Source organism: Rhinolophus sinicus, chromosome 12 (genome assembly GCF_057876585.1).
Source record: "Rhinolophus sinicus isolate RSI-liver-muscle chromosome 12, RSI-T2T, whole genome shotgun sequence".
NCBI lineage: Eukaryota > Metazoa > Chordata > Mammalia > Chiroptera > Rhinolophidae > Rhinolophus > Rhinolophus sinicus.
This window is the reverse complement of record NC_142512.1, coordinates 54,813,582-54,836,804: the sequence shown is the minus strand read 5'-3', so window position 1 is coordinate 54,836,804 and position 23,223 is coordinate 54,813,582. Positions and strand designations below refer to the sequence as shown.

Below are 23,223 nucleotides of genomic sequence, written 5' to 3'. Positions count from 1 at the left end.
AGTGCTGAGCCCGTGCTACACTCTGGCTGCACTTCTCAGTGTGTTTCGTGCCTTAGCTCACTTCGTCCACATAATGACCCATTGCTCAGATGAGAACACTGAGGCACAAGGCGTTAACCAACTCACCCAGAGTTCTGATGCTACTAAATGAAAGAGCTGGAATACAGACCCAGACCTGCATCCGGAACCACTCTGCTGCTTCCTAGTTCTAAATTTCTCTTGAGAGCATGAAGTAAAATTGGCTGTTTCACACACAATCGATATTTATTGAGTTTGTTTTTGTTTTTTTTAAACCACATTTGAGGCATTGTTGGGCAGGAGGAATGGGGGTAGAGGCAGGACGCCAACACTCGTCTCCCCATGCAGGTATGACAGGCAGAAGCTGACCCTGAAGGAGGTGCACAGCTGTCAGTACGTGGCTTGCATGAACCCCACCTCCGGGTCCTTCACCATCGACTCCAGACTTCAGGTAGGCGGCAGGCGGGCTCATTTCTGCAGTCGCCAGGGGTTAAGGGTCACCTGGGCAAAGGAGAATAAAAGCCTTGATATGGGGCATCGGGGCTGCAGGCTGATAGTCTCTGGAGAGTTCCCTAACCTTTCAGAACGTGTCAGAACATCCTGGGGAGCAGAGAGGCCAGCCCTGGGGGCCCCATAGGGCTGCCAGATTTAGCAAATGAAAATACAGGTGCCCAGTCAAATATGGATTTCGGATAAACAACAAATATTTGTTTAGTATTAGCATTTCCCATCCAATATTTGGCTTGATATCCTGTAGTATATTGCGACCCTACCCGGGCAGGGCCTCACCTCCGAATCATCTAAGCAGACGGAGACCTGGAATACAAACCCAAGCCTGGGCTCTGAGACACTCTTGTTTCCACCAAAATTTTTCTTGAAAGCATGAAGTAAATTTGGCTGTTTCAGATATAACCAACATTGAATGGGATTTTACCAGATCCAAGGCACGGGGAGGGAAAGGGCCCATTCTGGCCATGCCCACAAGACATTAGGCGATGAGGACAGAGTCTGCACCCCAAGAAGGCGGCCCGGCTACGAGCTGGTCCCCAAGAGCTGCCTGACGCGGGTATGTGGTTGTCCCGGGCAGCGGTACTTCTGCGTGTTTGCCGTGAGCTTCCCAGGCCAGGAGGCCCTCACGACCATCTACAGCACGATCCTGAGCCAACACCTGGCCTCCCGCTCGGCCCCCGTGCTGGTCCAGAGGATAAGCAGCCAGCTGGTGGCCTCGGCCCTGGGTAAGCCGGCCAGTCTCCTCTCCCCCGTCAGTAACCCGCTGCTTTATGGGGCTGATGGCTGCTTCCTATTTTCCCCTGGTAAATATTTTATTTCTACTTTTCAATCAATATGTTTTAAATGATGCTATGTTCCAACAGGAGATGTTATGAAATACAATTGCTTGAGGGGGAGGCAACAGAGGGGAAATTCAGTAACAGAAATGATTTACACGTCACCAGGGCAGCAAACTTCCTCCCAGTGCAGCTGTGCAGTTTCCTTACTTACGTTGTCACCAGCTCATAGTCCATTTGCTTTAGAAACTCTAGCGTGAGCAGTGCACTTCCTGAGGCCATTAAGTACATAAGAATCGATGTCTTTTTCCTGTAACAGCCCTGCATCAGAAAGTCACAGCAACATTTCTTCCCACGGCCATCAAGTTTCATTACGTCTTCAACCTCAGGGACCTCTCCAATATCTTCCAGGTACTGCCCTTTAGCTCTGTGGCACCTATGGCAAGTCCCTGGCACATAGGTGCTCTCCTCCTCTGCTGCTCTCAGGGGAGAAATGACCTGTGCACTGGTGACAGTGATGGTGGTGGTGGTGGTGATGGTGACGGTGACGGTGACGATGGATGGTGGTGGTGGTGATGATAATGATGACAGTGATAATGATGATGATAATCGATGGTGACGATGATGATGGAGGCGATAGTGACAATTATAATAATGGTGATCGTGATGGTGACAATGATGGTGATAGTGATGAGGATGAGGATGGTGATAGTGATGAGGATGATGATGGTAATGGTGGTGACAAAGAGAGTAACAATGTTTCCTCTTACTTATTGACTGTTTAATCTGAGCCAGGCACTAGGATTGGCCACTTACACCCCCATTTTCTCCTCCAAACAACATGTATTAATCACATGCTCATACATCTAAGGGTGTCTAAGGCTCAGGAACATTAACTCATGCCATCTCCTCCTACTTCAAGTGTCAACTCAAATGTCATGCCCTCAAGAGACCCCCCTGCTCCCCACACACTCACCTTACTGCCCCTGTTTAGGTCACTCAGAGCACATCACAATGCGTAATTACCTTGTTATCTTTTGTGCCTGCATCCCCTACTGGAATGCTAACTCCACGAAGGCAGAGTCTGCCTTTTGTCACTGTGTTCCCAGAGCCCAGAAGAGGGCCTGGAAAATAGTAGACCTTCAGTAAGCACCTGTAGAACTTGCCCAGGTCACTTTGTTAGTAAACGGCTGAGCCAGGACTGGACCCAGGCAGGCTGGCTGCAGAGCCCACATGCGTAACCCACTGCGCAGTGGCTGTCGATAGTCTGGTTCCTCGACGACTAGCCTCTCTTGTCCCTTCTCCACCGTCCACCCCACTAGAGGATGAAGCCTTTACCTTGCCTTGTGAGGAAAATTTCCCCACATCCGTCCAGGCACAGACACACCCTCCAGCCTCTAGGATTTGCATGGACTTGGCAATCGGTGGCTTCCTAGGCCCAGAGTGGACATCGCACGAGCAGCTAAATGGCTCACTCCCCGGGAAGTGACGACTTTGCGGTTTCACCTGCACACAGCACTGGGCCTGCCTCATGACACAGCTGAAGACACTGACCCTCCTGTGTCTGGGACAGGGGATCTTATTCTCCACGGCAGAGATCCTGAAAACCCCGCTTGACCTTGTGCGCCTCTGGCTACATGAAGCTGAAAGAGTGTACGGCGACAAAATGGTTGAGGAGAAAGACCAAGAAACACTGAGCAGAGTCACCGTCGCTTCCACCAAGAAATTCTTTGACGTACGTCAAGCCACCAGGCCTCTCTGCTGAGCCCAGAAACTCTCCAGGCGGGCAGAGTGTCTGGGACCGATGATGACCCCAACCCTCCTGGAAGTGCCCTCGGTGGGGAAGGGGGGGACCACCGCGTTGGGTCCCACAAGACAACTCTGTCACGCGGGTGTACGTCTGAGTGGAAGTAACGGGCCCCTCGGTGGATCGGGATATGATGACCTCCGTCCCCCCACGTGGGGTGGCCAAAGTCCCTGCATGGGTCCATGCGCGCTGCTGTTGTGTCCTGGGTTTTCTTGGGGGGTCAGTTTCTTTGGACTATTAGTTTATTCCTTACATGATGGGGTTCAGACCATCCCACCGGGCGCATGGCCCCGCCGTCTGCAGGGCCCCTGACAGCAGTGCCCTGGGCCCCTGGAGACTTGGCCTGGCCTCCTGAAGCACCATGGCAGGTGCCAGGGCTGCTGGTACTGATGTGTGTGCACGGTGTGTCCCGGGGCAAACCACACACATGGCTTATCTCTCGTCTGCAGGACCTCGGTGACGAGCTCTTATTTGCCAAACCCAAGATCTTCTGCCACTTTGCTCAAGGGATCGGTGATGCCAAATACCTGCCGGTCACCGACGTGGCTCACCTGAACAAGATCCTAGTGGACGCCCTAGACAGTTACAATGAAGTCAACGCGGTCATGAGCTTGGTGAGTGGGGCTCGAGCTGACAGCACGGGCAAGGGGCCGGGACGTGGGCCCCCTCGCCAGTCTCATCATAAACGCCTGATGGCATTCCGGGGCTGCATGACTTGCGGCAAGTGCTACCGGGGGACAGATGGGGCTCCATGCCATGGAAGGCCAGCCCACACGCGCGCAGTGAGATGCTAATGCGAGTCTGGCCCGTGCAGGTGCTGTTTGAGGACGCGGTGTCGCACGTCTGCAGGATCAACCGCATCCTCGAGTCCCCCCGTGGGAACGCCCTGTTAGTGGGCGTGGGTGGCAGCGGCAAGCAGAGCCTGTCACGCCTGGCCGCCTTCATCAGCTCCCTGGAAGTGTTCCAGATCACCCTCAGGAAGGGCTACGGGGTCCCGGACCTCAAGGTGAGATGCGGCTTTTCAAAAAGCCCGCCTTGGGGGGCTGGCGGTAGCGGGGAAAACTCCTCTCCCCGCACCACCACCCCCACACCCACACCCCCACACCCCCCGTGTCCAGCCCAGAGGCTCTGACTGCCACCAGCGGGGTCTGCATCTTAGACAGTAAAGGCCAGGAGACATTTTGGCCAGTGATGAAGGTGGTAGGAAGTGTGGGCCTCGACCCAGTAGACTGGACTCTGTGAAGTTACCAGCCAGAACAGCCGTGAGGGGATGTGCTTGTTGCCCCGGTCACGTTCTGTCTCTGCCGTCCTCCCAAGTCTGCAGAGTCGATGACTCAGAACCGTTGCTAGGCGTCCAACCACACGCTCGGGACTCTGGTGGCCGCTCTTTGAATTAATGAAACAAACGTTAGCATAAGCTGGTCTCCCGTCCCCAAGACATCTGCCGAGGCTTTTTATTGATTCCCTTTCCTGCAAACCTTGCTCGATTGGAGAGCTGCGTGCTAGTCAAACACAATTCGTCCAGAACAAAGCATCGAGGCGCCTCCGACCAGAACTGAAGTTCTCCTGAGCACGTCACACAGGCACATCTCTCTCTCCTCGGTGCGGGGCTGCGTGGGTCATCATCAAGGCCCTTGGTCCCGGTGGTGAGCGGGCAAGGGACCTGCAGGAGCCGAGCTTCCAGGGCTGACATGGCGTTTGCACTGGGGCGAGTATGAGCACGATGGTGCCTCCAACCAGAGAGGAAATGAGGAAGGAGGAGAACGGGGCAGCCAAGACACAAGTGCCGGGAAAAACCAAGAAAATGGATGCTGCTTCACAGATGAGGGCGTCTGAGGACTTAGGCGACACTGGGAGGAAGTGGCCCATGTGGAACTGCACATGCACGGTGGGACGTGCAGGAAAAGGCGGGAGGTGGAGGTCTCGGGACAGGGCCCCCGGCCTAAGAGGGTGGGAGTGGAGGAGACCATGCAGAGAGAATAAACCGCCTGGGGCAGCGCAGAACCTCCGGAGTGGGCAGGATGGAGGCCACGGCACAGCCCTGGTCAGCAGGGACGGAGGAAGTGCCTCCGTGGGAAGCTGTGACCGGGAAGGCCAGAGAGGGCTGAGCTTCCAGACGGTGGGGTCGGCCCCAGGTCGAGGCCGCCGAGCTTCTGGGCAGGACAGAACACAGATGAGGTCGTGGCCATAGCAGACCCTCCTGGGGCGTGAGGGGAGAGCAGAGAGCAGGAGCCGCAGAAGGGGCGGCAGGAGAAGGTGCAGCAAACGCCGCCGTCTCCAGAGAGGATCAGCGGCCAGGACTGAAGGAAGGGCCAGTGCACAGCAGGGCCACTCGTCTCCGCTCCTGGGCCTTCATGGGCCACCGGCCTGTCCACAATCAGCCACTCTGACCGGGACCCGGCAGCGACCAGCCTCGTTCTCTCCAAGCGGGAGCCCGTGCCTGAGCCAGTCTAACAGGGTTCGAAGTCTGAACTTGGTGGGACTTGGCAGCTTCTCCCTTGGGAGAGAGTGCAGGGGTGCAGAACCCTCAGCCGTTCTCCTGGACCTGCCAGACCTGCCTTCTCACTGCAACCTGGAAGCAGCCGCTCTCCTTCCTGCTCCGGAGGGGTGACTGCGGGCCCATGCCTACAGCCAGGCCCTGAAGTTAGATACAGGTCACTAATGCTGGCTGGCCCTGCCAGCCTCCGCCAGCGGCCTGCACATAAACGGCTGCAAAACAAGAAGACAGGCTCGAGCCCAGGCTGAGCGGATCCAGGGGCACGGCCACGGCTCGAATCCCACCTGTGGCCTCTGCTCTCCGCGCTGGGGACTTCCCTTTGATTTTTTTTTCCCCTTGTCAAAAATATGGAATTTGAGGCTTGCTTTTGATCCGTTAACATGCCAGTCAACTCCAACTAAGGGACCTTGGCGATGTTTTTCTCTGAACGCAAAGAAGTGGGCTCACTTCCTGAGGGCAGAAGTGAGCCACTCGGGATGCCTACAGTGGGGATTTTTAAAGCCTTTTAAATGATTTTACAGAGGCCCATAGGTCTAATAGAGAAATTAGACATTACAGATAAGCAAGTCACCAAAACCGTGAAAATTCACACGAAGGTGACATTGACAGACATTTTTAATGTATATTCACCATTTACACGTGTAAATTGGAGTACTTTTCAAAAATAGCACGCTATTTATACTGCTCCGTAACATGCCGTTCCCTTTTTGCCATTCTCTTCTGTTGTTCTTTCAGAAGAGCCGTGCGATGACTTTGTCGGTTATCTCTAAATCCTACTAGTGACAGAGGGTTACCTTACGTGTAACTCACAGGGGGCGCTGTGAGGACTACTCCTTATTTCCAGTGCCCAGTTTCCCAGTCTAAGCCTGTGCTTCACGTATCTGGGGCCTCCCTCAGGGTCTCCATTTAAGGGTTTTCTTCCCCTTTTGTGTGTGTGTGGTGAAACCTACGTAGCACACCATTTACCATTCACACTGTACAGCTCGGTGTGTTCTGTACAGTCACACTGTCCTGCAGCCATCTCCACCACTATCTCCAGAACGTCCTCGTCTTCCCAAACTGAAACTGTCCCCATTACACACTCACTCCCCTTCCCCTCCCCCAGCCCCTGGCACCCACCCTGCTACTTCCTGTCTCTCTGACTTTGGTTCTCTAGGGACCTCCTATAAGCGGAATCACACAGTAGTTGTCCTTTTGTGTCTGGCTTATTGCCCTCCACACAATGTCTCCAAGGTTCATCCATGTGTCAGAACTTCCTTCCGTTTCCGGGCTGAATGACATTTCACCGTGTGGGTTGGCCACTCTTTATCCACACGTCTGTCCGTGGACCGGAGGTGCTCCCACTTTGGGCCGTCGTGAACAGTGCTGCTGTGATGGGGTGCTGCCCACCCAGGGCTGCTCTGCAGGTGTCCCTGCCTGGTGGGTGGGGACGCCTCTGGACGAGCACCGTCTCGGCCACGACGCTCAGCGTGTGCTCCTTGGGTGCAGATTGACCTGGGCGCTCAGTACGTAAAGGCGGCGGTGAAGAACGTCCCGTCCGTGTTCCTGATGACAGACTCCCAGGTGGCCGAGGAGCAGTTCCTGGTGCTGATCAACGACCTGCTGGCCTCAGGGGAGATCCCGGGGCTGTTTGGGGATGACGACGTGGAGAACATCATCTCCTCCATGCGCCCGCACGTGAAGTCCCTCGGCTTGACTGACACTCGGGAAATGTGCTGGAAATTCTTCATTGAGAAAGTGCGCAGGCAGCTTAAGGTAGGGTCTCCATTTCCAGGGGGGACCCCGGGGCCTGCTAGGGTCCAGCTCTTTACTCTGTGTTCAGGTGGGGGCTGTTCCCTCCCAGGGTAAGGAAATCCATTAGGAGAGGACGGTGGGGCAGCCGGATGGACGTGGGGTGTTAGAGGTGTCTTGTGGCCCCAAAAAGTGTTTTACACACACACACACACACTCAGCAAGTGTAAAAAGCTAAGTACACCTTGACCTTCAGAATTCCCGCTGAGGGGAAGGAGGCTGAGCTACTCTGTTACACTTCTCTGCCTCTCATGAGCAGCCCCGTGGTGCTGACCCTGTGAGGGTCCAACCCCACAGCTCCGCTAGGCACCAGCTGGCTCTCATTTTTCCTGCTTGGTGCAATTTATAAAGCCAGTTTCCTCTTTGTCTCCCCCGTGGTTACAGTCCAATCAGTGGATGTCAGTGGGGGACTAGAGGGGCCCCGGCAGGTGCTCCCTCGCCTGACTCCCTTCTCAGTGCCCCGCCTAGCCCTTCAGTGCAACAACCACTTCCAGTGAGCCAGCCCCTACGCCTGGGGAAGAAGGGACGCCACAGGGAGGGGCCGGGAGGCTGAGGCCGCCGTGAGCGGGAGGTCCCCAGTCCAGCAGAAGGGACGTGTCTGTAGAACCCTCTGCAGCTGGGGTCCTAGGGAGTCCAGCCTGTCTGGGGATCAGCCACCACCCGTGGGGGCCTGGAGGAGGCTCTGTGTCCCTGGGGACCAGACCTGCTCAAAGGATTGAGGCCCTTCCTGTTCTCGGGCCTCATCTGCCCAGCATGGAGGCCCATCCCCCCACTCCATCCTTCATCCAGCCTTTTTCGTCCCCCCCTGGGCGGGGTCACTTCAGGAGGGCTTGGGGGTGACCCCTGCACCCCGACATCACTGGCGAGAGTTGTAAAGTCAGTGGAGTGGTCGTCCGTTGCGGTGTAGTGGTCACACCACGGACCCGGAAGCGGGAACGTGCTCTCGACAGGCGGAGCTGAGACCACGCAGAGTGCTTTTCCCTGTAAACGAGCTTTCTACAAAGTGGCATGATTTGCCCTCGGCACTGCCGGCCCCCTTGGACGGTTCCTCTGTGTCCTGCATCCAGGTGATTCTGTGTTTCTCCCCTGTGGGCTCCGTCCTGCGTGTGCGGGCAAGAAAATTCCCTGCTGTGGTCAACTGCACGGCCATCGACTGGTTCCATGAGTGGCCGGAGGAGGCCCTGGTATCCGTCAGCGCCCGCTTCCTACAGGAAACTGAGGGGGTTCAGGTGAGGCACTGGGCCCGGCTTCCGCTGCCGCCCTCTGTGCCAGCGCTCACAGAGCCGGAAGCATCCGCCACACCGTGGGGAGGGATCCCCCACCATCTGCCTCCAGGGCTGGGATTAGGGTGTGGCACGTGAGGCACTCGCCTTGGGCACAAAATTTAAGGGGCACCAAAAACCTCCGTAATTCAGATCAGTGATATTTTAATGCAATATTTTGAGAAAATGATATTACTGCTAAAAAATTCCCGGTGAACAAAATTATAAACAAAGGCGTGCCACTGTTGGCGGTGTGTGGGCCTTGTGTTACTGTGCCAGGGAAAGTCGTTTGAAGCAGCTCAGGGTCCCTGGCCCATGTGGCCACACCCCACCAGGCCGGTGCAGGAGGGCCGACACCCGTGTGCCAGCAGACTGGGCAGCTCGGACCTCACGCAGTCCCTGGCTGGAGCTGGTCGGAGAGCCTGGATTTACTGTGATAAGTGCACGCGGGGTGCACACTTTTTCCGCTTGCCTCTGCTCTCCTTGACCTGCCCTTCTTAGAGGGTGTGACTAGTACCCCTGGCGAAAAGAGGAAAAGAAAAGTCCCCTTTTTTTTCTTTTGTGGTGTCTTTCTTATATTGCAAGATGGTGCCCAAGGTCACTGTTGAGCTAACTGCCGGCCTGGCAGTGGTCTGTGCGTTCTGACCTGGCCCGGGCAAGGGACGAGCCGCAGCCCCAGGATAAGTCACACTTAGTTTTCATGTCTCATTGATTTCTAACGCATATTCAGTTATGGTAGGATAACGTAAACCTGAGATTAAGTTCTCCCCTAGTTTCTAAAGATGGGTCAATTCCCCTGTTCATCTTTGGAGCGTTCACTTTCCGGATGGACTGCAGTTACGACCGACGTTCCGTCTATGCCCCTAGTGAAACGTAGATGTGGGTTTCTAGCCCCTAAGATAGGCTTCCTAGGAGCGGGAAATGCCCCCACCCACCGCTGGCACCAGCGAGGGCAGCGGAGTAAATGCTGGAGAAGCGTGTGGTGGTGGATGAACGCGTTTCCAAATGAACCTGAATTAAAATTAACATCGCTTGGACAGGTCCTGGGGCAAAGCTCCCAGCGCCTGTCTTTGGGGAAGTGGGGCGGGCCCAGGTGGGGGGCGACGTAACCCTGGCGTGGATGGGGCACAGAGGAGGCTGGCAAAGGACTGACTAAAACCCCCAGACCCAGCACAGAAAACGCACACTAAGTGCTTGCCAAATGACTGGGTTATTCAAACACGTCGTCAGGCCCTGCGCCTTGCCCAGTTTGCAGGTGTGTGAGTGTGAGTGAGTGTGTGTGACCCAGAGAGAAAGTAACCATAATGAGCTGTGTCCCCACACGGAGCGACGCCCTCGGCGGCGCGCTACCCCCAGTGTTCACGGCAGCCCCGGCCGGTGTTGCTGTGTGGAGCTTCATTTGATGATTGAACCGCTGAGGTTGAAAGAGGGGCTGCAGCTCATCCAGAGTCCCCGGCAAGGGAGGAAAGCCCCACCTTGCTGGCCAGCAGCCTCCTCTCCCCTGGGCCCCTCCGAGAGGGAGGCCAGGGCCCCCTGCAGGAACAACGCCATGCCCGTCAGGGAACAGGGCACGAACGGCCCATCTTGTCTTCATAGCCGGAGTTCAAGGACTCCATCAGCCTCTTCATGGCCTATGTGCACACAACAGTGAACGAGATGTCCAAGGTATACTTGGCCACCGAGCGGCGCTTCAACTACACCACGCCCAAAACCTTCCTGGAGCAGATCAAGCTCTACCAGAACCTGCTGGCCAAGAAGCGGATGGAGCTGGTTGCCAAAATCGAAAGGCTAGAAAACGGGCTGATGAAACTGCAGAGCACGGCTTCTCAGGTAGGAAGGACAGGGGCCCGGACCCAGGTTCCAAGAGGAAGTAAGATGAACACGGTTACCTGCCCTGGGGAACTTCCACTCTGAAACCAGAGAGAGCATGTAGGTTTGATGTAAAAAATGTGGTCGTAATGCTCACACTACGTTGGGTGCCCTACATAGGCCCACGTTGAATGGGGCACCCGTCAAAATGCGTCCGTTCCAAAATGCACTTCACGCTGTGCCCAGATGGAAAGGCTCCCGCCATGCTTTGTTTCACGCCATATTGAATTTCAAGGTTTCTGCTGGCTTTAAGTCCCTCCGAGGTGTAGCCTCGGCTTTTGTTTTTACTGCCCACTATTGGCATCTGAGGGAGCCCGGTAAACAGCCACCGCTTTCCTGCCTGAGGCGTGACCCGCCGAGGGACACGCAGGTGCAGGTGGGGGACGGCACAGTCCTTCTGCCCCCAAGGGGGCCTGAGCCCGAACCCCGTCTCTAGCGAAACCCCGCTGAACCAGAGCCAGGCTGGCTGGCCCCGGCCACAGGCAACGCTGGACAGCGCTGGGCAGCTCAAGCCACCCCCTGTGCCTGTTCCCCAGGTGGATGATTTAAAAGCCAAGCTGGCAATTCAGGAGATTGAGCTCAAGCAGAAGAACGAGAATGCAGATAAGTTGATCCACGTGGTGGGTGTGGAAACGGAGAAGGTCAGCAAGGAGAAGGCCATTGCCGATGAGGAAGAGGTGAAGGTGGAGGTCATCAACAAGGTAGGAGACAGGCACGGCTTCAGGAGAGCCACTGACGGCTGCTCAGCTGGGCCTCCCCCAAGGGGGCCCAAACCAGCAGGACTCCCTGGGGGGGGCAGGTCTCCCAAGCACAGGGCCCCAGGGTCAGAAGGGGGCTGTCCTTTAGAGAAATGCACCCCGGAAGACACATGCCTCAGAGTCCGATTCCTGGCTGTGGTGGCAGCGTCTCCGGGAGCTGGTAAGAAATGCAGGTTCTCAGGCCCAGGAACCGCTGTGCGGACGCTGACAAGGTGCGGGCAATGCCTGAGCACGCTGAGGTTTGGGGACACTGCACTGGAGCCTTGGGCCTCAGACCTGCTGCCCCGAGAGCCCCCAGAGGTTCCCATGTCACTGGCAGGGTAGCGTCCTCACTGAAGGGCCTTGTCACTGTTGGTTTGATTTTTCGTCACCCCTCCCTGCATGCTTTTGTGCCATCAGTCACATGTCTGCATGAGTGTTTAAATGAAGAGTGTCCCAGAAATTGTCAGCCATCTCCTGAGATGGAGAACAAGGATGGCATGACGGCCTCCTTCCAAGGCCGACAGGAGCAGGGGCGGAGCTGGAGCCAGGGGAGGGGCCCTATGGGGTAGTCTGGAGCTCCACTCCACTTCTCACTATGACCTGCATGACCTCAGCCCTCTCAGGCAGGTGAGGAAACTGAGGCTCGGCGTGGTAGGCAGTGTGCCGAGGACACAAAACCAGCCCGTGACGTAGTCTGGCTCCCAGCCAGACCCTGAATAAGCCAGGACCTGCACCCTGAGCTCTGTGACCTCTGCCCAACGTCTGGGCGTGCGCCTCTCTCTAACGCCTGCATCTAGAAATGGCCCCCAAGTGCTCCGTGGGGGAAGGCTACAGCGGCCCGTCAGTGCCTTCCATGCCCCGTTCCCTCAGTCATGCACTCGTCCCTAAAGCAGGTGCAGAACAGGAGTCGCCAGGAGGTCACTTGTCCTGGCTGGGACAGGACTCGGAGAGACCCTCTCCTACTGTCCTTCCTCCTCGGTGCCCTGTAAAGCGCCAGCCGTTATGGTCTCTTCCTTTGCTCTCTGTTATCACCCAGATGCTCTTAGTGATGGTCATCAAGCTTCCACTGGTCCCTCTGCTTGGCACTCAAAGGCCCAGAGGGACTCTTCCTGATACAGAGTGAGTGAATGCACACGTGACTGAATGAACGCGGGGATGAATGAGTGAGCACATGCACGAATGAATGAACGGGTGCATGAATCAATGAGTGTGTGCGTGACTGAAGATGCTCTCACTGTCTTGAGGGGAAGGATGAGCTGTGCCTCTGAAATATTCCAAGAGGCAACAAAGCCTCACAGCCAGGGCTCGTCTGCGTGGCCCCAAGTTCCCCTCCTGCCTGGAAGCTGGAGCCAGTGGAAGGAACAGTTCACATTCATGAGCCCCAAGTCTGCCACTGCAGGCTCACTGTGACCTGAGTGCTGAGGGGCCAGGGACAAAGGAGGCAGGCTCCTGGCAGGGACTGGTGACCCAGTGAGCGTGAAGGGGGGCCCAGGGCTCCCTCTACACCCCCAGATGGACCAGCCGCATTGATCTTTCCTCTCTGGTTTCCTTCCAGAATGTCACTGAGAAACAAAAGGCTTGCGAGACAGACCTGGCCAAGGCAGAGCCTGCCCTGCTGGCCGCACAGGAAGCTCTTGACACTCTGAATAAGGTAAGGGATGAAAAAGAAAGAAATGGGGACCCAGCCCGAGTGGAGAGGAAACCCCGTGGCCGTCAGTTCAAGCGGTGGCACGCTCACGGCAGCTTCCCTGGGGTTGTCACTGGGGGCCTCCAGGCCCTCCTTGCAGGTCTGTCCTGCTTGTCGTTTGCAGAACAACCTGACAGAGCTGAAGTCTTTCGGGTCCCCGCCGGATGCCGTGGTCAACGTCACAGCCGCCGTGATGATTCTGACCGCGCCTGGGGGCAAGATCCCCAAGGACAAGAGCTGGAAGGCTGCGAAAATCATGATGGGCAAAGTGGACACCTTCCTGGACTCCTTGAAAAAGTTTGACAAGGAGCACATCCCCGAGAGCTGCCTGAAAGCCTTTAAGTGAGTCAGGGCTCGGCCACGCCGCGTGCGCTGCCGTTTGGGTCTTGGTCCTGTTGGGGCCTGTAGAGTCCAGGAGCTGCGTGGCTGTGGAATCTTCTCCCGCCAGCCCCAACGGAAGCCTGTGCTTGCCGGGGGTGGGGCAGGGTCTTGGGTTTGAGGAGCAAGGTGGAGCCCCCCAGATAGCGGGTGGCAGCCTGGGCCAGCCAGCTGCACCTGGAAATGCACTCTGTCTGAAGGGACACACTCAACTGGGTTGGCTGTGTCACCTTCGGGGCAGAGGGGACTGAGAAGGGTGTATGGGACGGACTTCCAGGTTTTACCCATAAATTCCAACACGCTAGCGTTCATGAGCTACTCCCCTTGTAAGCACTCCAGACCCACCATTTATGTCTCATGTGGCACCTGCCTGGACAGCCCTTGCCAACCCAAGTTCAGAGTCCACCTGACCCTGACTGAGAAAGAGTCACACCCCCATGACCCCACGACCCCAGGTGAGACACCCCCCCCAACAGCTCCAAGCTCCCATTTGTTGAGGAAGAGAGCTGGACAATTGAAAAATATTGGATAAAGAATAGTTTAAAAAAGACAAGAAAACCTTTACCGGCTCACCACCAGGGAGCGGCCACTATCAACATTTGGGATATTTCCTTTCTGTCTTTTTTCTAGAGTTGAAATAATACTGTATATATGCAGTTATTTATTCTGCTTTCATTTTTCACTCAACACTGTTGGGGGGAAATACTTTCCCATGTGTTATTAAAATACTTCATCAGCTTCATTTTTAGCTGTTGTATATATAGTCTTGCAACAGCTGAATCGTAATTCATTTCACTGCTCCTGCACTGTGAAGGAGTTAGGCTGTCTCCCTTTTTGCCATCATAAAAAACGCCACGATGAATGTCTTTTCCTCGTCACCCAGCAAACTTCTGTGCGGCCACCACCCCACACTGTCTGGTGTGGGTGTGAAAGACAAGCCTACCTCCATATGAGCCTCAAAAAGCATGAAATAAACCAGAGGGAGGAGACGGCAGGCTGCGTTCCCGGCCGAAATTCAAATCACCTGTCAATCATATTTTGAATTATCCATTCAGAATTCTTTCCACAGATAGTTCCGTTTGTTATGCTTAAGGACGTTGGTGCTATTTTAAAAAACAGTAGTTTCTAGAGTCTAAACTGCACCTTTCGGCATTTTTCCTAGTATCTCTCATAAAGTAACTCCCGCATAGTCGTGTCTTTTAAGCCTCAGCCTGAGAGCCATAGCCTCACTGACAACCCTGGAAACCTGGGCACCTCACTAGGGAAGCAGAAGCCTCCCAGGGGGAGGGGGTGCTCTGGGGCTGCCTGGTTCTCTGTGAATCCCAGAGCTGCCCCTTCCGAGCTGTGTCACCTTGGGAGAGATACTCAGCCTCTCCGGGCCATTTTCCCCAGAGTAAGATGAGGCGATGGCACCCACACGGCAGGAGCCGGCTCCAGGAGCTAACCTTTGGGAAGCTGACACATGGCACCTGTTCTACCACTTCCCGTCGGTGTTGCTTTGGGCACGTGGCTGACCCCCTGTGAACCCTAGTTTTGTCACCCATGAGTGGAGTCCTTGACGAATGACAATGAGACCAGCTATAGAAAGCACCACGAACAGAGAGGATAAAAGCGCTGGCCTCCTTGCTGCATCCGGGACGTACACCTCGACTCACTGCTGTCCATGCCCCCACAGCCCTCTCCTCCAGAGGCCAGAATTCTGTTTCATGTTTTCCCTTCTTCTTTCTGAAATCAATCTGATTAAAAAATAAAAAAAAAAGGAAAGAAAGAAAAGTCAACAACTCCCCTGCTCCCCTCCCTGTGATCAGGTGGTAGGAGACCTGCATCCAGTCCCGTGGGACCCACGCCAGTGCCTGTCCCCTCCCCAGGCCCTACCAAGGCAACCCGACATTCGACCCCGAGTTCATCCGCTCCAAGTCCACGGCCGCCGCGGGCCTGTGCTCCTGGTGCATCAACATAGTCCGCTTCTACGAGGTCTACTGCGATGTGGCCCCCAAGAGGCAGGCCCTGGAGGAGGCCAATGCAGAGCTGGCAGAGGCTCAGGAGAAGCTCTCCCGGATCAAGAACAAGGTTGCCGTAAGTGCTCGCTCGCTCGCGGCCCCCGGCCAATGCTAAAGCCACTTGCCCCGGCTGCCGGTCAATACCTCTGCTTAAAAGGGGTTGGCACGCCCGCTGCCGTGAATTATTCAGCAACTGGAGGGAGAGCGTACGTAAGCAGATGCGGGGACCGGTCACTCGGGGAGGCCACTTTGCGTCCGCGGCCCTCGTGCTCTGGCACCCCTGGCCCTTATGGGAAGCCCTGTTCCCTGCCCAGCGTCACAGGACGTGGCTGGGAAAGCCAGCGTAGCTCCATTCCAGGTTCTTTCCACCTTGTTTCCCCAGGAACTCAATGCCAACCTGAGCAACCTAACATCTGCATTTGAAAAGGCAACAGCTGAGAAAATCAAGTGCCAACAGGAGGCCGATGCCACCAACAGGGTGATCTCGCTGGCCAACAGGTAGCTCACGCCACTGCCCGGCCCACCCCTCCTGCCTGTACACCCCCAAAAGGGACAAGCCCACAGCACGGCCTTTGCAGGAGGAGGACTAAGCCCCGTGGAGGGGGCAGTGTCCCAGCCTTTCACTTTCTGAGCAGGAAGTCACAGGATAAGTAAGCATCATGTCTGATTAGTGAGCCGAGCCCCACCGACCGGAGCCGGTCACACCTTCATGGTGGGCCTCCTGCATCCAGTGACCTTCAGGAAACACGACCTCTCGCGGTGCAGAATCCCAAATGACCCCGACCTGCCTGGGACTCTGTGTCCACAGAGGCCCACGCGGGCAGAATTCCGCTGTGACCCACTGCCACCCATCTCATGGTGCTGGGACAGGCTCCCAGGCTTTAGTGTACATAACGCAAGGGGACCCCAGAGCAGCGCTGTCCCATGGGAACAGGACACAAGCAACATCTGTCATTTGCACTGTTCTAGCTGCCACCTTAACACAGTACAAAGCAACAGACAAAATTGATTTCGATAATATATTTTATTTAACCCCAAATCTGACATTTCATCCTCTGATCACGTAAGAATGAACCTGAGAGATGTTACACACTTGTTTTCACTCTGAGCCCTTGCGTGTGTTCACGGCACGCCTCAATTCAGACCAGCCAGTGGCTAGGGGCCGCCCTACTGGACCCGCGGCTTTACAGCTTGCCTTTCATGTTTTCAACAGTGAGTACGAGGCGCCCTGCTGATGGAGTCCAGCCGATGGAGTCCATTCTAGGGCACAGCTTCCGGGGATTTCTCATCCCCAGGGGGCTGGCGGCCACTAGGTGGTCATTGTCAGCATGACGTGGGGGCCCCGGGAGATCCCCAGGCTGCTTGAGACTGGCCCCCAGATGAGTGTGGACCTCACCTTTGCTGTGGGTTTGAGGCACTTGACCGCACCTGCCCAGAGTCGCTGGGAAGTAGGGCTGCTTGGCTGACACCAAAGACAGGCCACAGTAGGGCTAATCAGGGAACCTGTACTTTGAACAAATTTACGTCAACACTTGCCACATGCTGCTGAGGGTTGGGGACCCATGCTCGAGCCGATGACCTGAGAAGCACAAGGGACACCCTGGAGTCCCCGCTCCACGTGCTGTCCTGTGGCCACCGTGGCCACCACCCCGACCTCCCACTAGCCGAAGCCTGGGCACAGTGGTGTCTGGCAGCCGCCCGGACGTGCGGTGACATGGCAGACAGTGTCAGTGCAGCCATGGCCTCAGCAGGTGGCCGGGGGTGGCGAGAGCAGTTTCCCAGAAAGCATTAGTTTTGCTTCCTTTCAGCACTTTTCCCCCAAAAGCATGTTCACTGTTGAACTTCTGACTGAAGTAAGGCCTCAGAAGCCCAGGTCTTGCGGGAATTAACGGTGGCCGTGCCTCCCTTGCTCGTGTAGGCCGAGCCGCTCCCCCACGCGATGCTGGCTCTCTCCTCTGATCCCCGCTGACTCTGCTCGTGTGCCCGTGTTAGGCTCGTGGGAGGACTGGCGTCGGAAAACGTCCGCTGGGCTGAATCGGTGGAGAACTACAAGAGCCAGGGGGTCACCTTGTGCGGGGACGTCCTGCTGATTTCTGCCTTCGTCTCCTACGTGGGCTATTTCACCAAGAAATACCGAAACGAGCTGATGGAGAAGTCTTGGATCCCTTATATAAAACAACTGAAGGTAAGAGGTGTACCACTTAGGAAACGCCAGGTGTACCACCGGGCGGGCCCAGCCAAGTCTCACCTTCGCTGCTGAGCCGGACGCTCCAGCCATGCAGGGTCGGGACTGTGGCCCAGTGTGGCCAGCGCTGACATCCCGCTGGCTAGTCAGGGCCACGTGAATGGCTGTCTTCTCGCAGGTGGCCTGGCCCGCCCACCATCTACTACAGATCCACCTGTTATTTGGGGGGACGTTTTCCATAAAGCAGTAAGGCCACGTCACCCCTTCTAAGAAAGAGCACTTCCTCGGCAGGTCCCCATCCCCATCACGGAAGGTCTGGACCCCTTGAGGCTGCTGACTGACGACGCCGATGTGGCCACTTGGAACAACCAGGGACTCCCCAGTGACCGCATGTCCACTGAGAACGCCACCATCCTGTGCCACACCGAACGCTGGCCCCTCATCGTGGACGCCCAGCTGCAAGGAATCAAGTGGATCAAAAACAAGTACAAGACTGATCTGAAAGCCATCCGCCTGGGACAGAAGAGGTGCCTGATGGTGACCACACTGCGGGGCGTGGGGGGCTCCGAAGGCAGCCGCTGGCTGTGCCAGGAAACGCACCTTAGGCGGGACATACGTGTTAAATGATGGACGGATCTTTAAGTACAAATGGTGGCCCACACGTAGATTTATTTTTTAATACCTGGCCCTGGGGAACAGCGCCAAGAGCACAGAATTAAACTCGGGGCTCTTCTCCTCGCTGCCTCATTACCCGCGGTCCTGACCAAGGCTCCCGGCCTGGGATGAGTCGGACCTGGCCATTTGCTGACCAAGAGGCTGCAGGCTGGTCATTTTCTCATCTCTCGTCCCTTGTGTGGTTTATTTCCTCATCACAGATGAGGAAAACGGCCATAACAAAGGCCATCCTGCCTGCCATCCCCGGGGAGCTGGGGAGGTCGGGTGAGATGCAGGTGTGAAAACGTGTGCCACCATACGCGTTTGCAGCCACATGCGGCTCCATTTTCACCTCCACTCCTGTGATCGCAGAGGGGTGATCACACAGTGGCCTCTAGCTCCCCTCGGGGAGGGACGCGTTTCAGAGGGGCATGTGCTGCTGGCCCCTCGGCCACCTCATGGCACGTTCTCACTCTGAGGGCTGCCTCCGGGGGCACACGATTGTGCCGTCACCAGGTCCCCAGTCATTCAATGTCACCCATGCTGTGCCCCCAGCTACCTGGACAGCATCGAGCAGGCCATCTCAGAAGGGGACACCTTGCTTATCGAGAACATTGGCGAAACCGTGGACCCCGTTCTGGACCCTCTCCTGGGCAGGAACACGATTAAAAAGGGAAAGTGAGTTGCCATGTCCATCTCTGCCGTCTAACCCACGTGAACCCCTCGGTGGAGAGGTTTGGCCACGTGGGGGGAGAGAGGGCCAGGAACTCCCTTTGCTCTCCTGGTGGGCAGCAGGGACTTCAACAAAATGCCGCCAGGTGTGAAGGAGCCCCCCGCTCCCAGCGGGGAGGCTGGATGTCATGGGGCCACATCCCCTCCGAATCGCTGCACCATCTTAGCGATGACCTCCAGGTGGGGAGCCTTATGGTCACGTTTTTCTTTCTATTTGTGTGCATTTTGCAAATCTTGAGCCTGTACTGCTTTCTCTTTAATTCAAGTGAGATTCATATAACATACACGTAACTACTTTAAAGTGAACAGGTCAGTGGCATTTGGCTCGTGCACAACGTTGTCGACCAGCACCTCTCTAGTTCCAGAACTTTTTCATCGCCCCAGAAGGAAACCCCGTAGCAGGGAGCAGTCACTCCCCTCCCCACTTGCCTCCAGCTCCTGGCAACCTCCAATCTGCTCTCTGTGTCTGTGGATTTGCTGGACACTTCGTGTCAATGGACACGTACGATACGAGACCTTTTGTGTCCTGGCTTCTTTCACACAGCATCATGTGTACGTGGTTCATCCTTGTTTAGCGGGTGTCTGTGCCTCAGTCACGGTTATGGCTGAGTCACATTCTGTGGTGTGGAGACAGTTCTTTCTCCACTCATTGGTTGATGCATTGAGCTTAGACTTTACCTTTCGAATACAAACTGTTAAATCAACATACAAAGTGTAAAGTCAGAGTTGATGCGAGCCACCTCTAAATGCAGGGGTGAGTGCAGAAGCCCAGAGCAAAGGTGGCAGTAAATACGCTGAGGTCGAGACTCTGAGAAGGGCCTGGCAGGGGTGGTGATGCCCATGGAGTGGTTAGACAGAGGCCCCACAGGGTGAGCTTGACCAGAAAGAGGGTAGAGCAGAGCCGGAGCCAGAGAGAAGCAGCCCCTCCGTGGGTCTGCAGACCTGGCTCGAGGCCCTGGGAGCTTTGGGAACGTGCAGGTGTTCTGAATCGGGAAGCAGGTGTCTTTCTGACAGCAACGGCTTTAGGGCAGAGCCCAGACCGAGAATTTCTGTTGGGGATCCTGTGGGGATAACTTGCAGCCCAAGCTGAGTAAACGCTGCTGTAGAGATGAGAGCAAACCAGTCTGAGACTGAGCAGGAGAAGTTCACCGGCCAGAGAGGGGGGCTAAGCAAGGAAAGTCGCAGTCCCTTCCTGGTGAGCAGGGCAGGGTTCAAGGCGGCCGCTCAGACTGGGCCGGCCACCAAGCTGCTGTGGAAGGCGGCTTGTGTGTGTGGTGCTGTCACTGGTGTCCGGGCGCCGCTCTCACCCCACCCCCGACCTCCCGCCAGGTTCATTAAGATCGGGGACAAGGAGGTCGAGTACCACCCCACATTCCGCCTCATCCTGCACACCAAGCAATTCAACCCCCACTACAAGCCCGAGATGCAGGCCCAGTGCACCCTCATCAACTTCCTGGTCACCCGGGATGGCCTCGAGGACCAGCTCCTGGCCGCTGTGGTGGCCAAAGAGCGCCCGGATCTAGAGCAGCTGAAGGTATGGGGCCCGTCGGTGGCCGCAGGGGTGCAGGGCCGGCCAGCTCAGGGACAGTCGGGGCAGGGCAGCGTGAGGTTCCCTGTCCCTCGGCTCCTGTCAGAAGGCAGCTCAGCTTGTCACACTGCATCGTATTTTGCACAACACGAGTCACCCGTCTTCCCCAGCCGCCCCCCAAATGTAATTCTAAATCAAAGGACGGCTCCAGGGAAATCCCAGGAGTCACAGCGGTGCCCAGACAGTCCTAAAGCACCAAAGTGCTGTCCCACAAGCATGGTCTTTGCTGCCGGCCCGTGTGCCCGTCGCGTCCTTTGTGTTGTCTTAGCCACACCGTGGGCCAGAGGTGTCCCAGGCCCCACGCTTCCCCCATGGTCCCTGAGGCCTTGCCACGTGGTGGCCAATGCCAGGCAGCCGCAGAGGCCGGGGCACGGCCACTGCCCGGCTGGGGCCCCCGGTCCTGCCAGCTTTCTCTCAGGCTCATCGCATTTCTCCTGTTGGGGTCTGGCCCCAGCTGAGCTGGACAGAGGTCTCGAGCACCAGGGGTGCAGGAGGGCCACGCATGGCTGGCTTCCCTCCCCACGTCTGCCCCTCCCACAGGCGAGCCTCACCAAGTCCCAGAACGAGTTTAAGATTGTTCTAAAAGAGCTGGAGGACTCCCTGCTGGCCCGGCTGTCGGCCGCATCTGGGAACTTCCTGGGGGACACCACCCTAGTCGAGAACCTGGAGACCACCAAACACACAGCCAATGAAATTGAGGATAAGGTCAGCTGTCCCGGGGTCCCTGCCAGAGCACACGGGGTTGGCAGCTGGGCTGAGAAGGGGCACGGGTGGCCCCAGTGTCCCAGTCACCTGCCGAAAGCCCCCCAGGACGGCTTCCAAGAGCGCCAAGAGCTTGGGACAGGCGGGTGGGGCCCATCTGCTCACCTGCGTTGTCCACCTGCTGGTTTCACTCAAGCCCATTTTGTTTGTTTTGAGGTGCAAGAGGCAAAAATCACAGAGCTTAAAATCAATGAGGCAAGAGAGAACTACCGGCCAGCTGCGGAGAGGGCGTCCCTGCTGTATTTCATTTTGAACGACCTCAATAAGATTAACCCCATCTACCAGTTCTCCCTCAAGGTGCGGCCGCACCCAGGCCACCCTCGGAGGGCAGACGGGAGGTGGGGGGCGCCGGGGCACCCGCCTGGAGGGGGGGTTCCGAGCCCACTGCTGGCAGCATGGAGTGGCCTCAGAGCCCAGACCTGCAAGCATCCGTGCGCTCCGTGGCCCCTTTCTAGGCCTTCAACGTGGTCTTCGAGAAAGCCATCCAGAAGACGGCCCCCGCCGAGGAGGTCAAACAGCGAGTGATGAACCTGACGGATGAGATCACCTATTCCATCTACATGTACACGGCCCGCGGGCTCTTCGAGCGGGACAAGCTCATTTTCCTGGCACAAGTGGCGTTTCAGGTAGGGCCTGGCCTCACTGCTCAAAGGGGGGTCCGTGTGCCAGCAGCATCAGGGCCCCCTGGGGGCTTGGCAGGATGGGAGTGATTGCTGATGAGACGGGCTTCCCTTTGGGGATGAGAAAGTTCTAGATCTAGATAGTGGTGGCGATGGTACAACATCGTGAAGGCATTAAATGCCACTGGATGTTATGCTTAAAAGGGCTAAAATGCTCAGTTTTATGTTCTGTGTGTTTTACCACAAAAAACAAGGTGATGACAGAGTTTTCCCCCAACCCAAAGGGACGAGGGGGTGACGGCACTAAGCAGCCCCATCCCCTCAGGTCCTGTCCATGAAGAAAGAGCTGAATCCCAGCGAGCTGGACTTCCTCCTGCGGTTCCCTTTCAAGGCCGGGCTCGTGTCGCCCGTGGACTTCCTGCAGCCTCAGGGGTGGGGCGGCGTCAAGGTGGGTGTTCAGACGTGAGCACTGTCCCCTCTCCCTGCTGCTCCCACTGGGGAGGTTCACAAGGCACCGCCCACTGGCTGTGACATGGAGTAAAGGCGGGAAGCCCAGAGGTAGGGCTGTGAGCAGCAGCTGCCTGCCCGCTCCTGGGAGCTCTGCGTTCCTAACCGAATACAGCAATGCTCCTTGGGCCTCGTGTCCTTCCCTGCATGCGGCCAGCTGAGCCACGCAGGCCCCAGGGTGTGTCCAGGGGTCGCCCTTCCACCGCTCCCCCACCTCCAGTTTCCAGGCAAGGGCAGTGTCACGGGAATTCCTCAGATTTCTGGGCACCCTCAGTGTCTCGGCTCACAACCATCTGAGGAAGGTCGTCCCCTGAGGTGAGGCTGGCCCGTTCCAGAACCCTCAGGAGAAGCGAGTCAGTCCCTGGATTAGAGGCCCCCTCCCAGGTTCCTGCTGCTCTCTCTGGTTTGCACAGAGGCTCATTCTTTTCCTAGAGCCCCGGGCTCCTCCTCGGGAATAGCTGGGAGGGCAGTTGCTGGAAAGAGGGTGAGCTGGAGGGTCAACTGCCCCCAGGCTCTCTCGGAGATGGATGAGTTCAAAAACCTGGATAGCGACATTGAAGGATCCGCCAAGCGGTGGAAAAAGCTTGTGGAGTCAGAAGCCCCAGAAAAGGAAATCTTCCCAAAGGAGTGGAAAAACAAGACGGCCCTGCAGAAGCTGTGTATGGTGAGGTGCATGAGGCCCGATCGCATGACCTACGCCGTCAAGTGAGTGGCCACCTCCGGGGCCCGGGGCAGGCGCCGCTCTATGGGGCTCTGGTCCATTTCAACCCTCCACTCTACTGCCCATTGCCCAGAAGGGACCGTGGTCCCAGAGAGGAGTTGGCCCTTGTGGTTCCTTGG

At 56.7% G+C, this 23,223-nt stretch overlaps 1 protein-coding gene across 1 annotated transcript in view; it reads left to right on the top strand.

Annotated features, from left to right (window-relative positions):
- Positions 1 to 23,223, top strand: part of DNAH17 (dynein axonemal heavy chain 17) — a 99,778-nt gene that overhangs the window by 61,986 nt on the left and 14,569 nt on the right. Inside the window, exons 48-69 of the mRNA XM_088802429.1 lie at positions 367 to 469; positions 1,106 to 1,253; positions 1,624 to 1,715; positions 2,878 to 3,039; positions 3,561 to 3,725; positions 3,926 to 4,117; positions 7,097 to 7,363; positions 8,467 to 8,628; positions 10,258 to 10,491; positions 11,067 to 11,231; positions 12,826 to 12,921; positions 13,082 to 13,299; positions 15,204 to 15,411; positions 15,718 to 15,833; positions 17,328 to 17,520; positions 17,812 to 18,047; positions 18,730 to 18,852; positions 20,236 to 20,440; positions 21,035 to 21,553; positions 21,712 to 21,882; positions 22,202 to 22,324; positions 22,895 to 23,088. Coding sequence (XP_088658555.1) covers positions 367 to 469; positions 1,106 to 1,253; positions 1,624 to 1,715; positions 2,878 to 3,039; positions 3,561 to 3,725; positions 3,926 to 4,117; positions 7,097 to 7,363; positions 8,467 to 8,628; positions 10,258 to 10,491; positions 11,067 to 11,231; positions 12,826 to 12,921; positions 13,082 to 13,299; positions 15,204 to 15,411; positions 15,718 to 15,833; positions 17,328 to 17,520; positions 17,812 to 18,047; positions 18,730 to 18,852; positions 20,236 to 20,440; positions 21,035 to 21,553; positions 21,712 to 21,882; positions 22,202 to 22,324; positions 22,895 to 23,088 — 4,092 coding nt within the window. The remainder of the gene's footprint in view (positions 1 to 366; positions 470 to 1,105; positions 1,254 to 1,623; positions 1,716 to 2,877; positions 3,040 to 3,560; positions 3,726 to 3,925; positions 4,118 to 7,096; positions 7,364 to 8,466; positions 8,629 to 10,257; positions 10,492 to 11,066; positions 11,232 to 12,825; positions 12,922 to 13,081; positions 13,300 to 15,203; positions 15,412 to 15,717; positions 15,834 to 17,327; positions 17,521 to 17,811; positions 18,048 to 18,729; positions 18,853 to 20,235; positions 20,441 to 21,034; positions 21,554 to 21,711; positions 21,883 to 22,201; positions 22,325 to 22,894; positions 23,089 to 23,223) is intronic.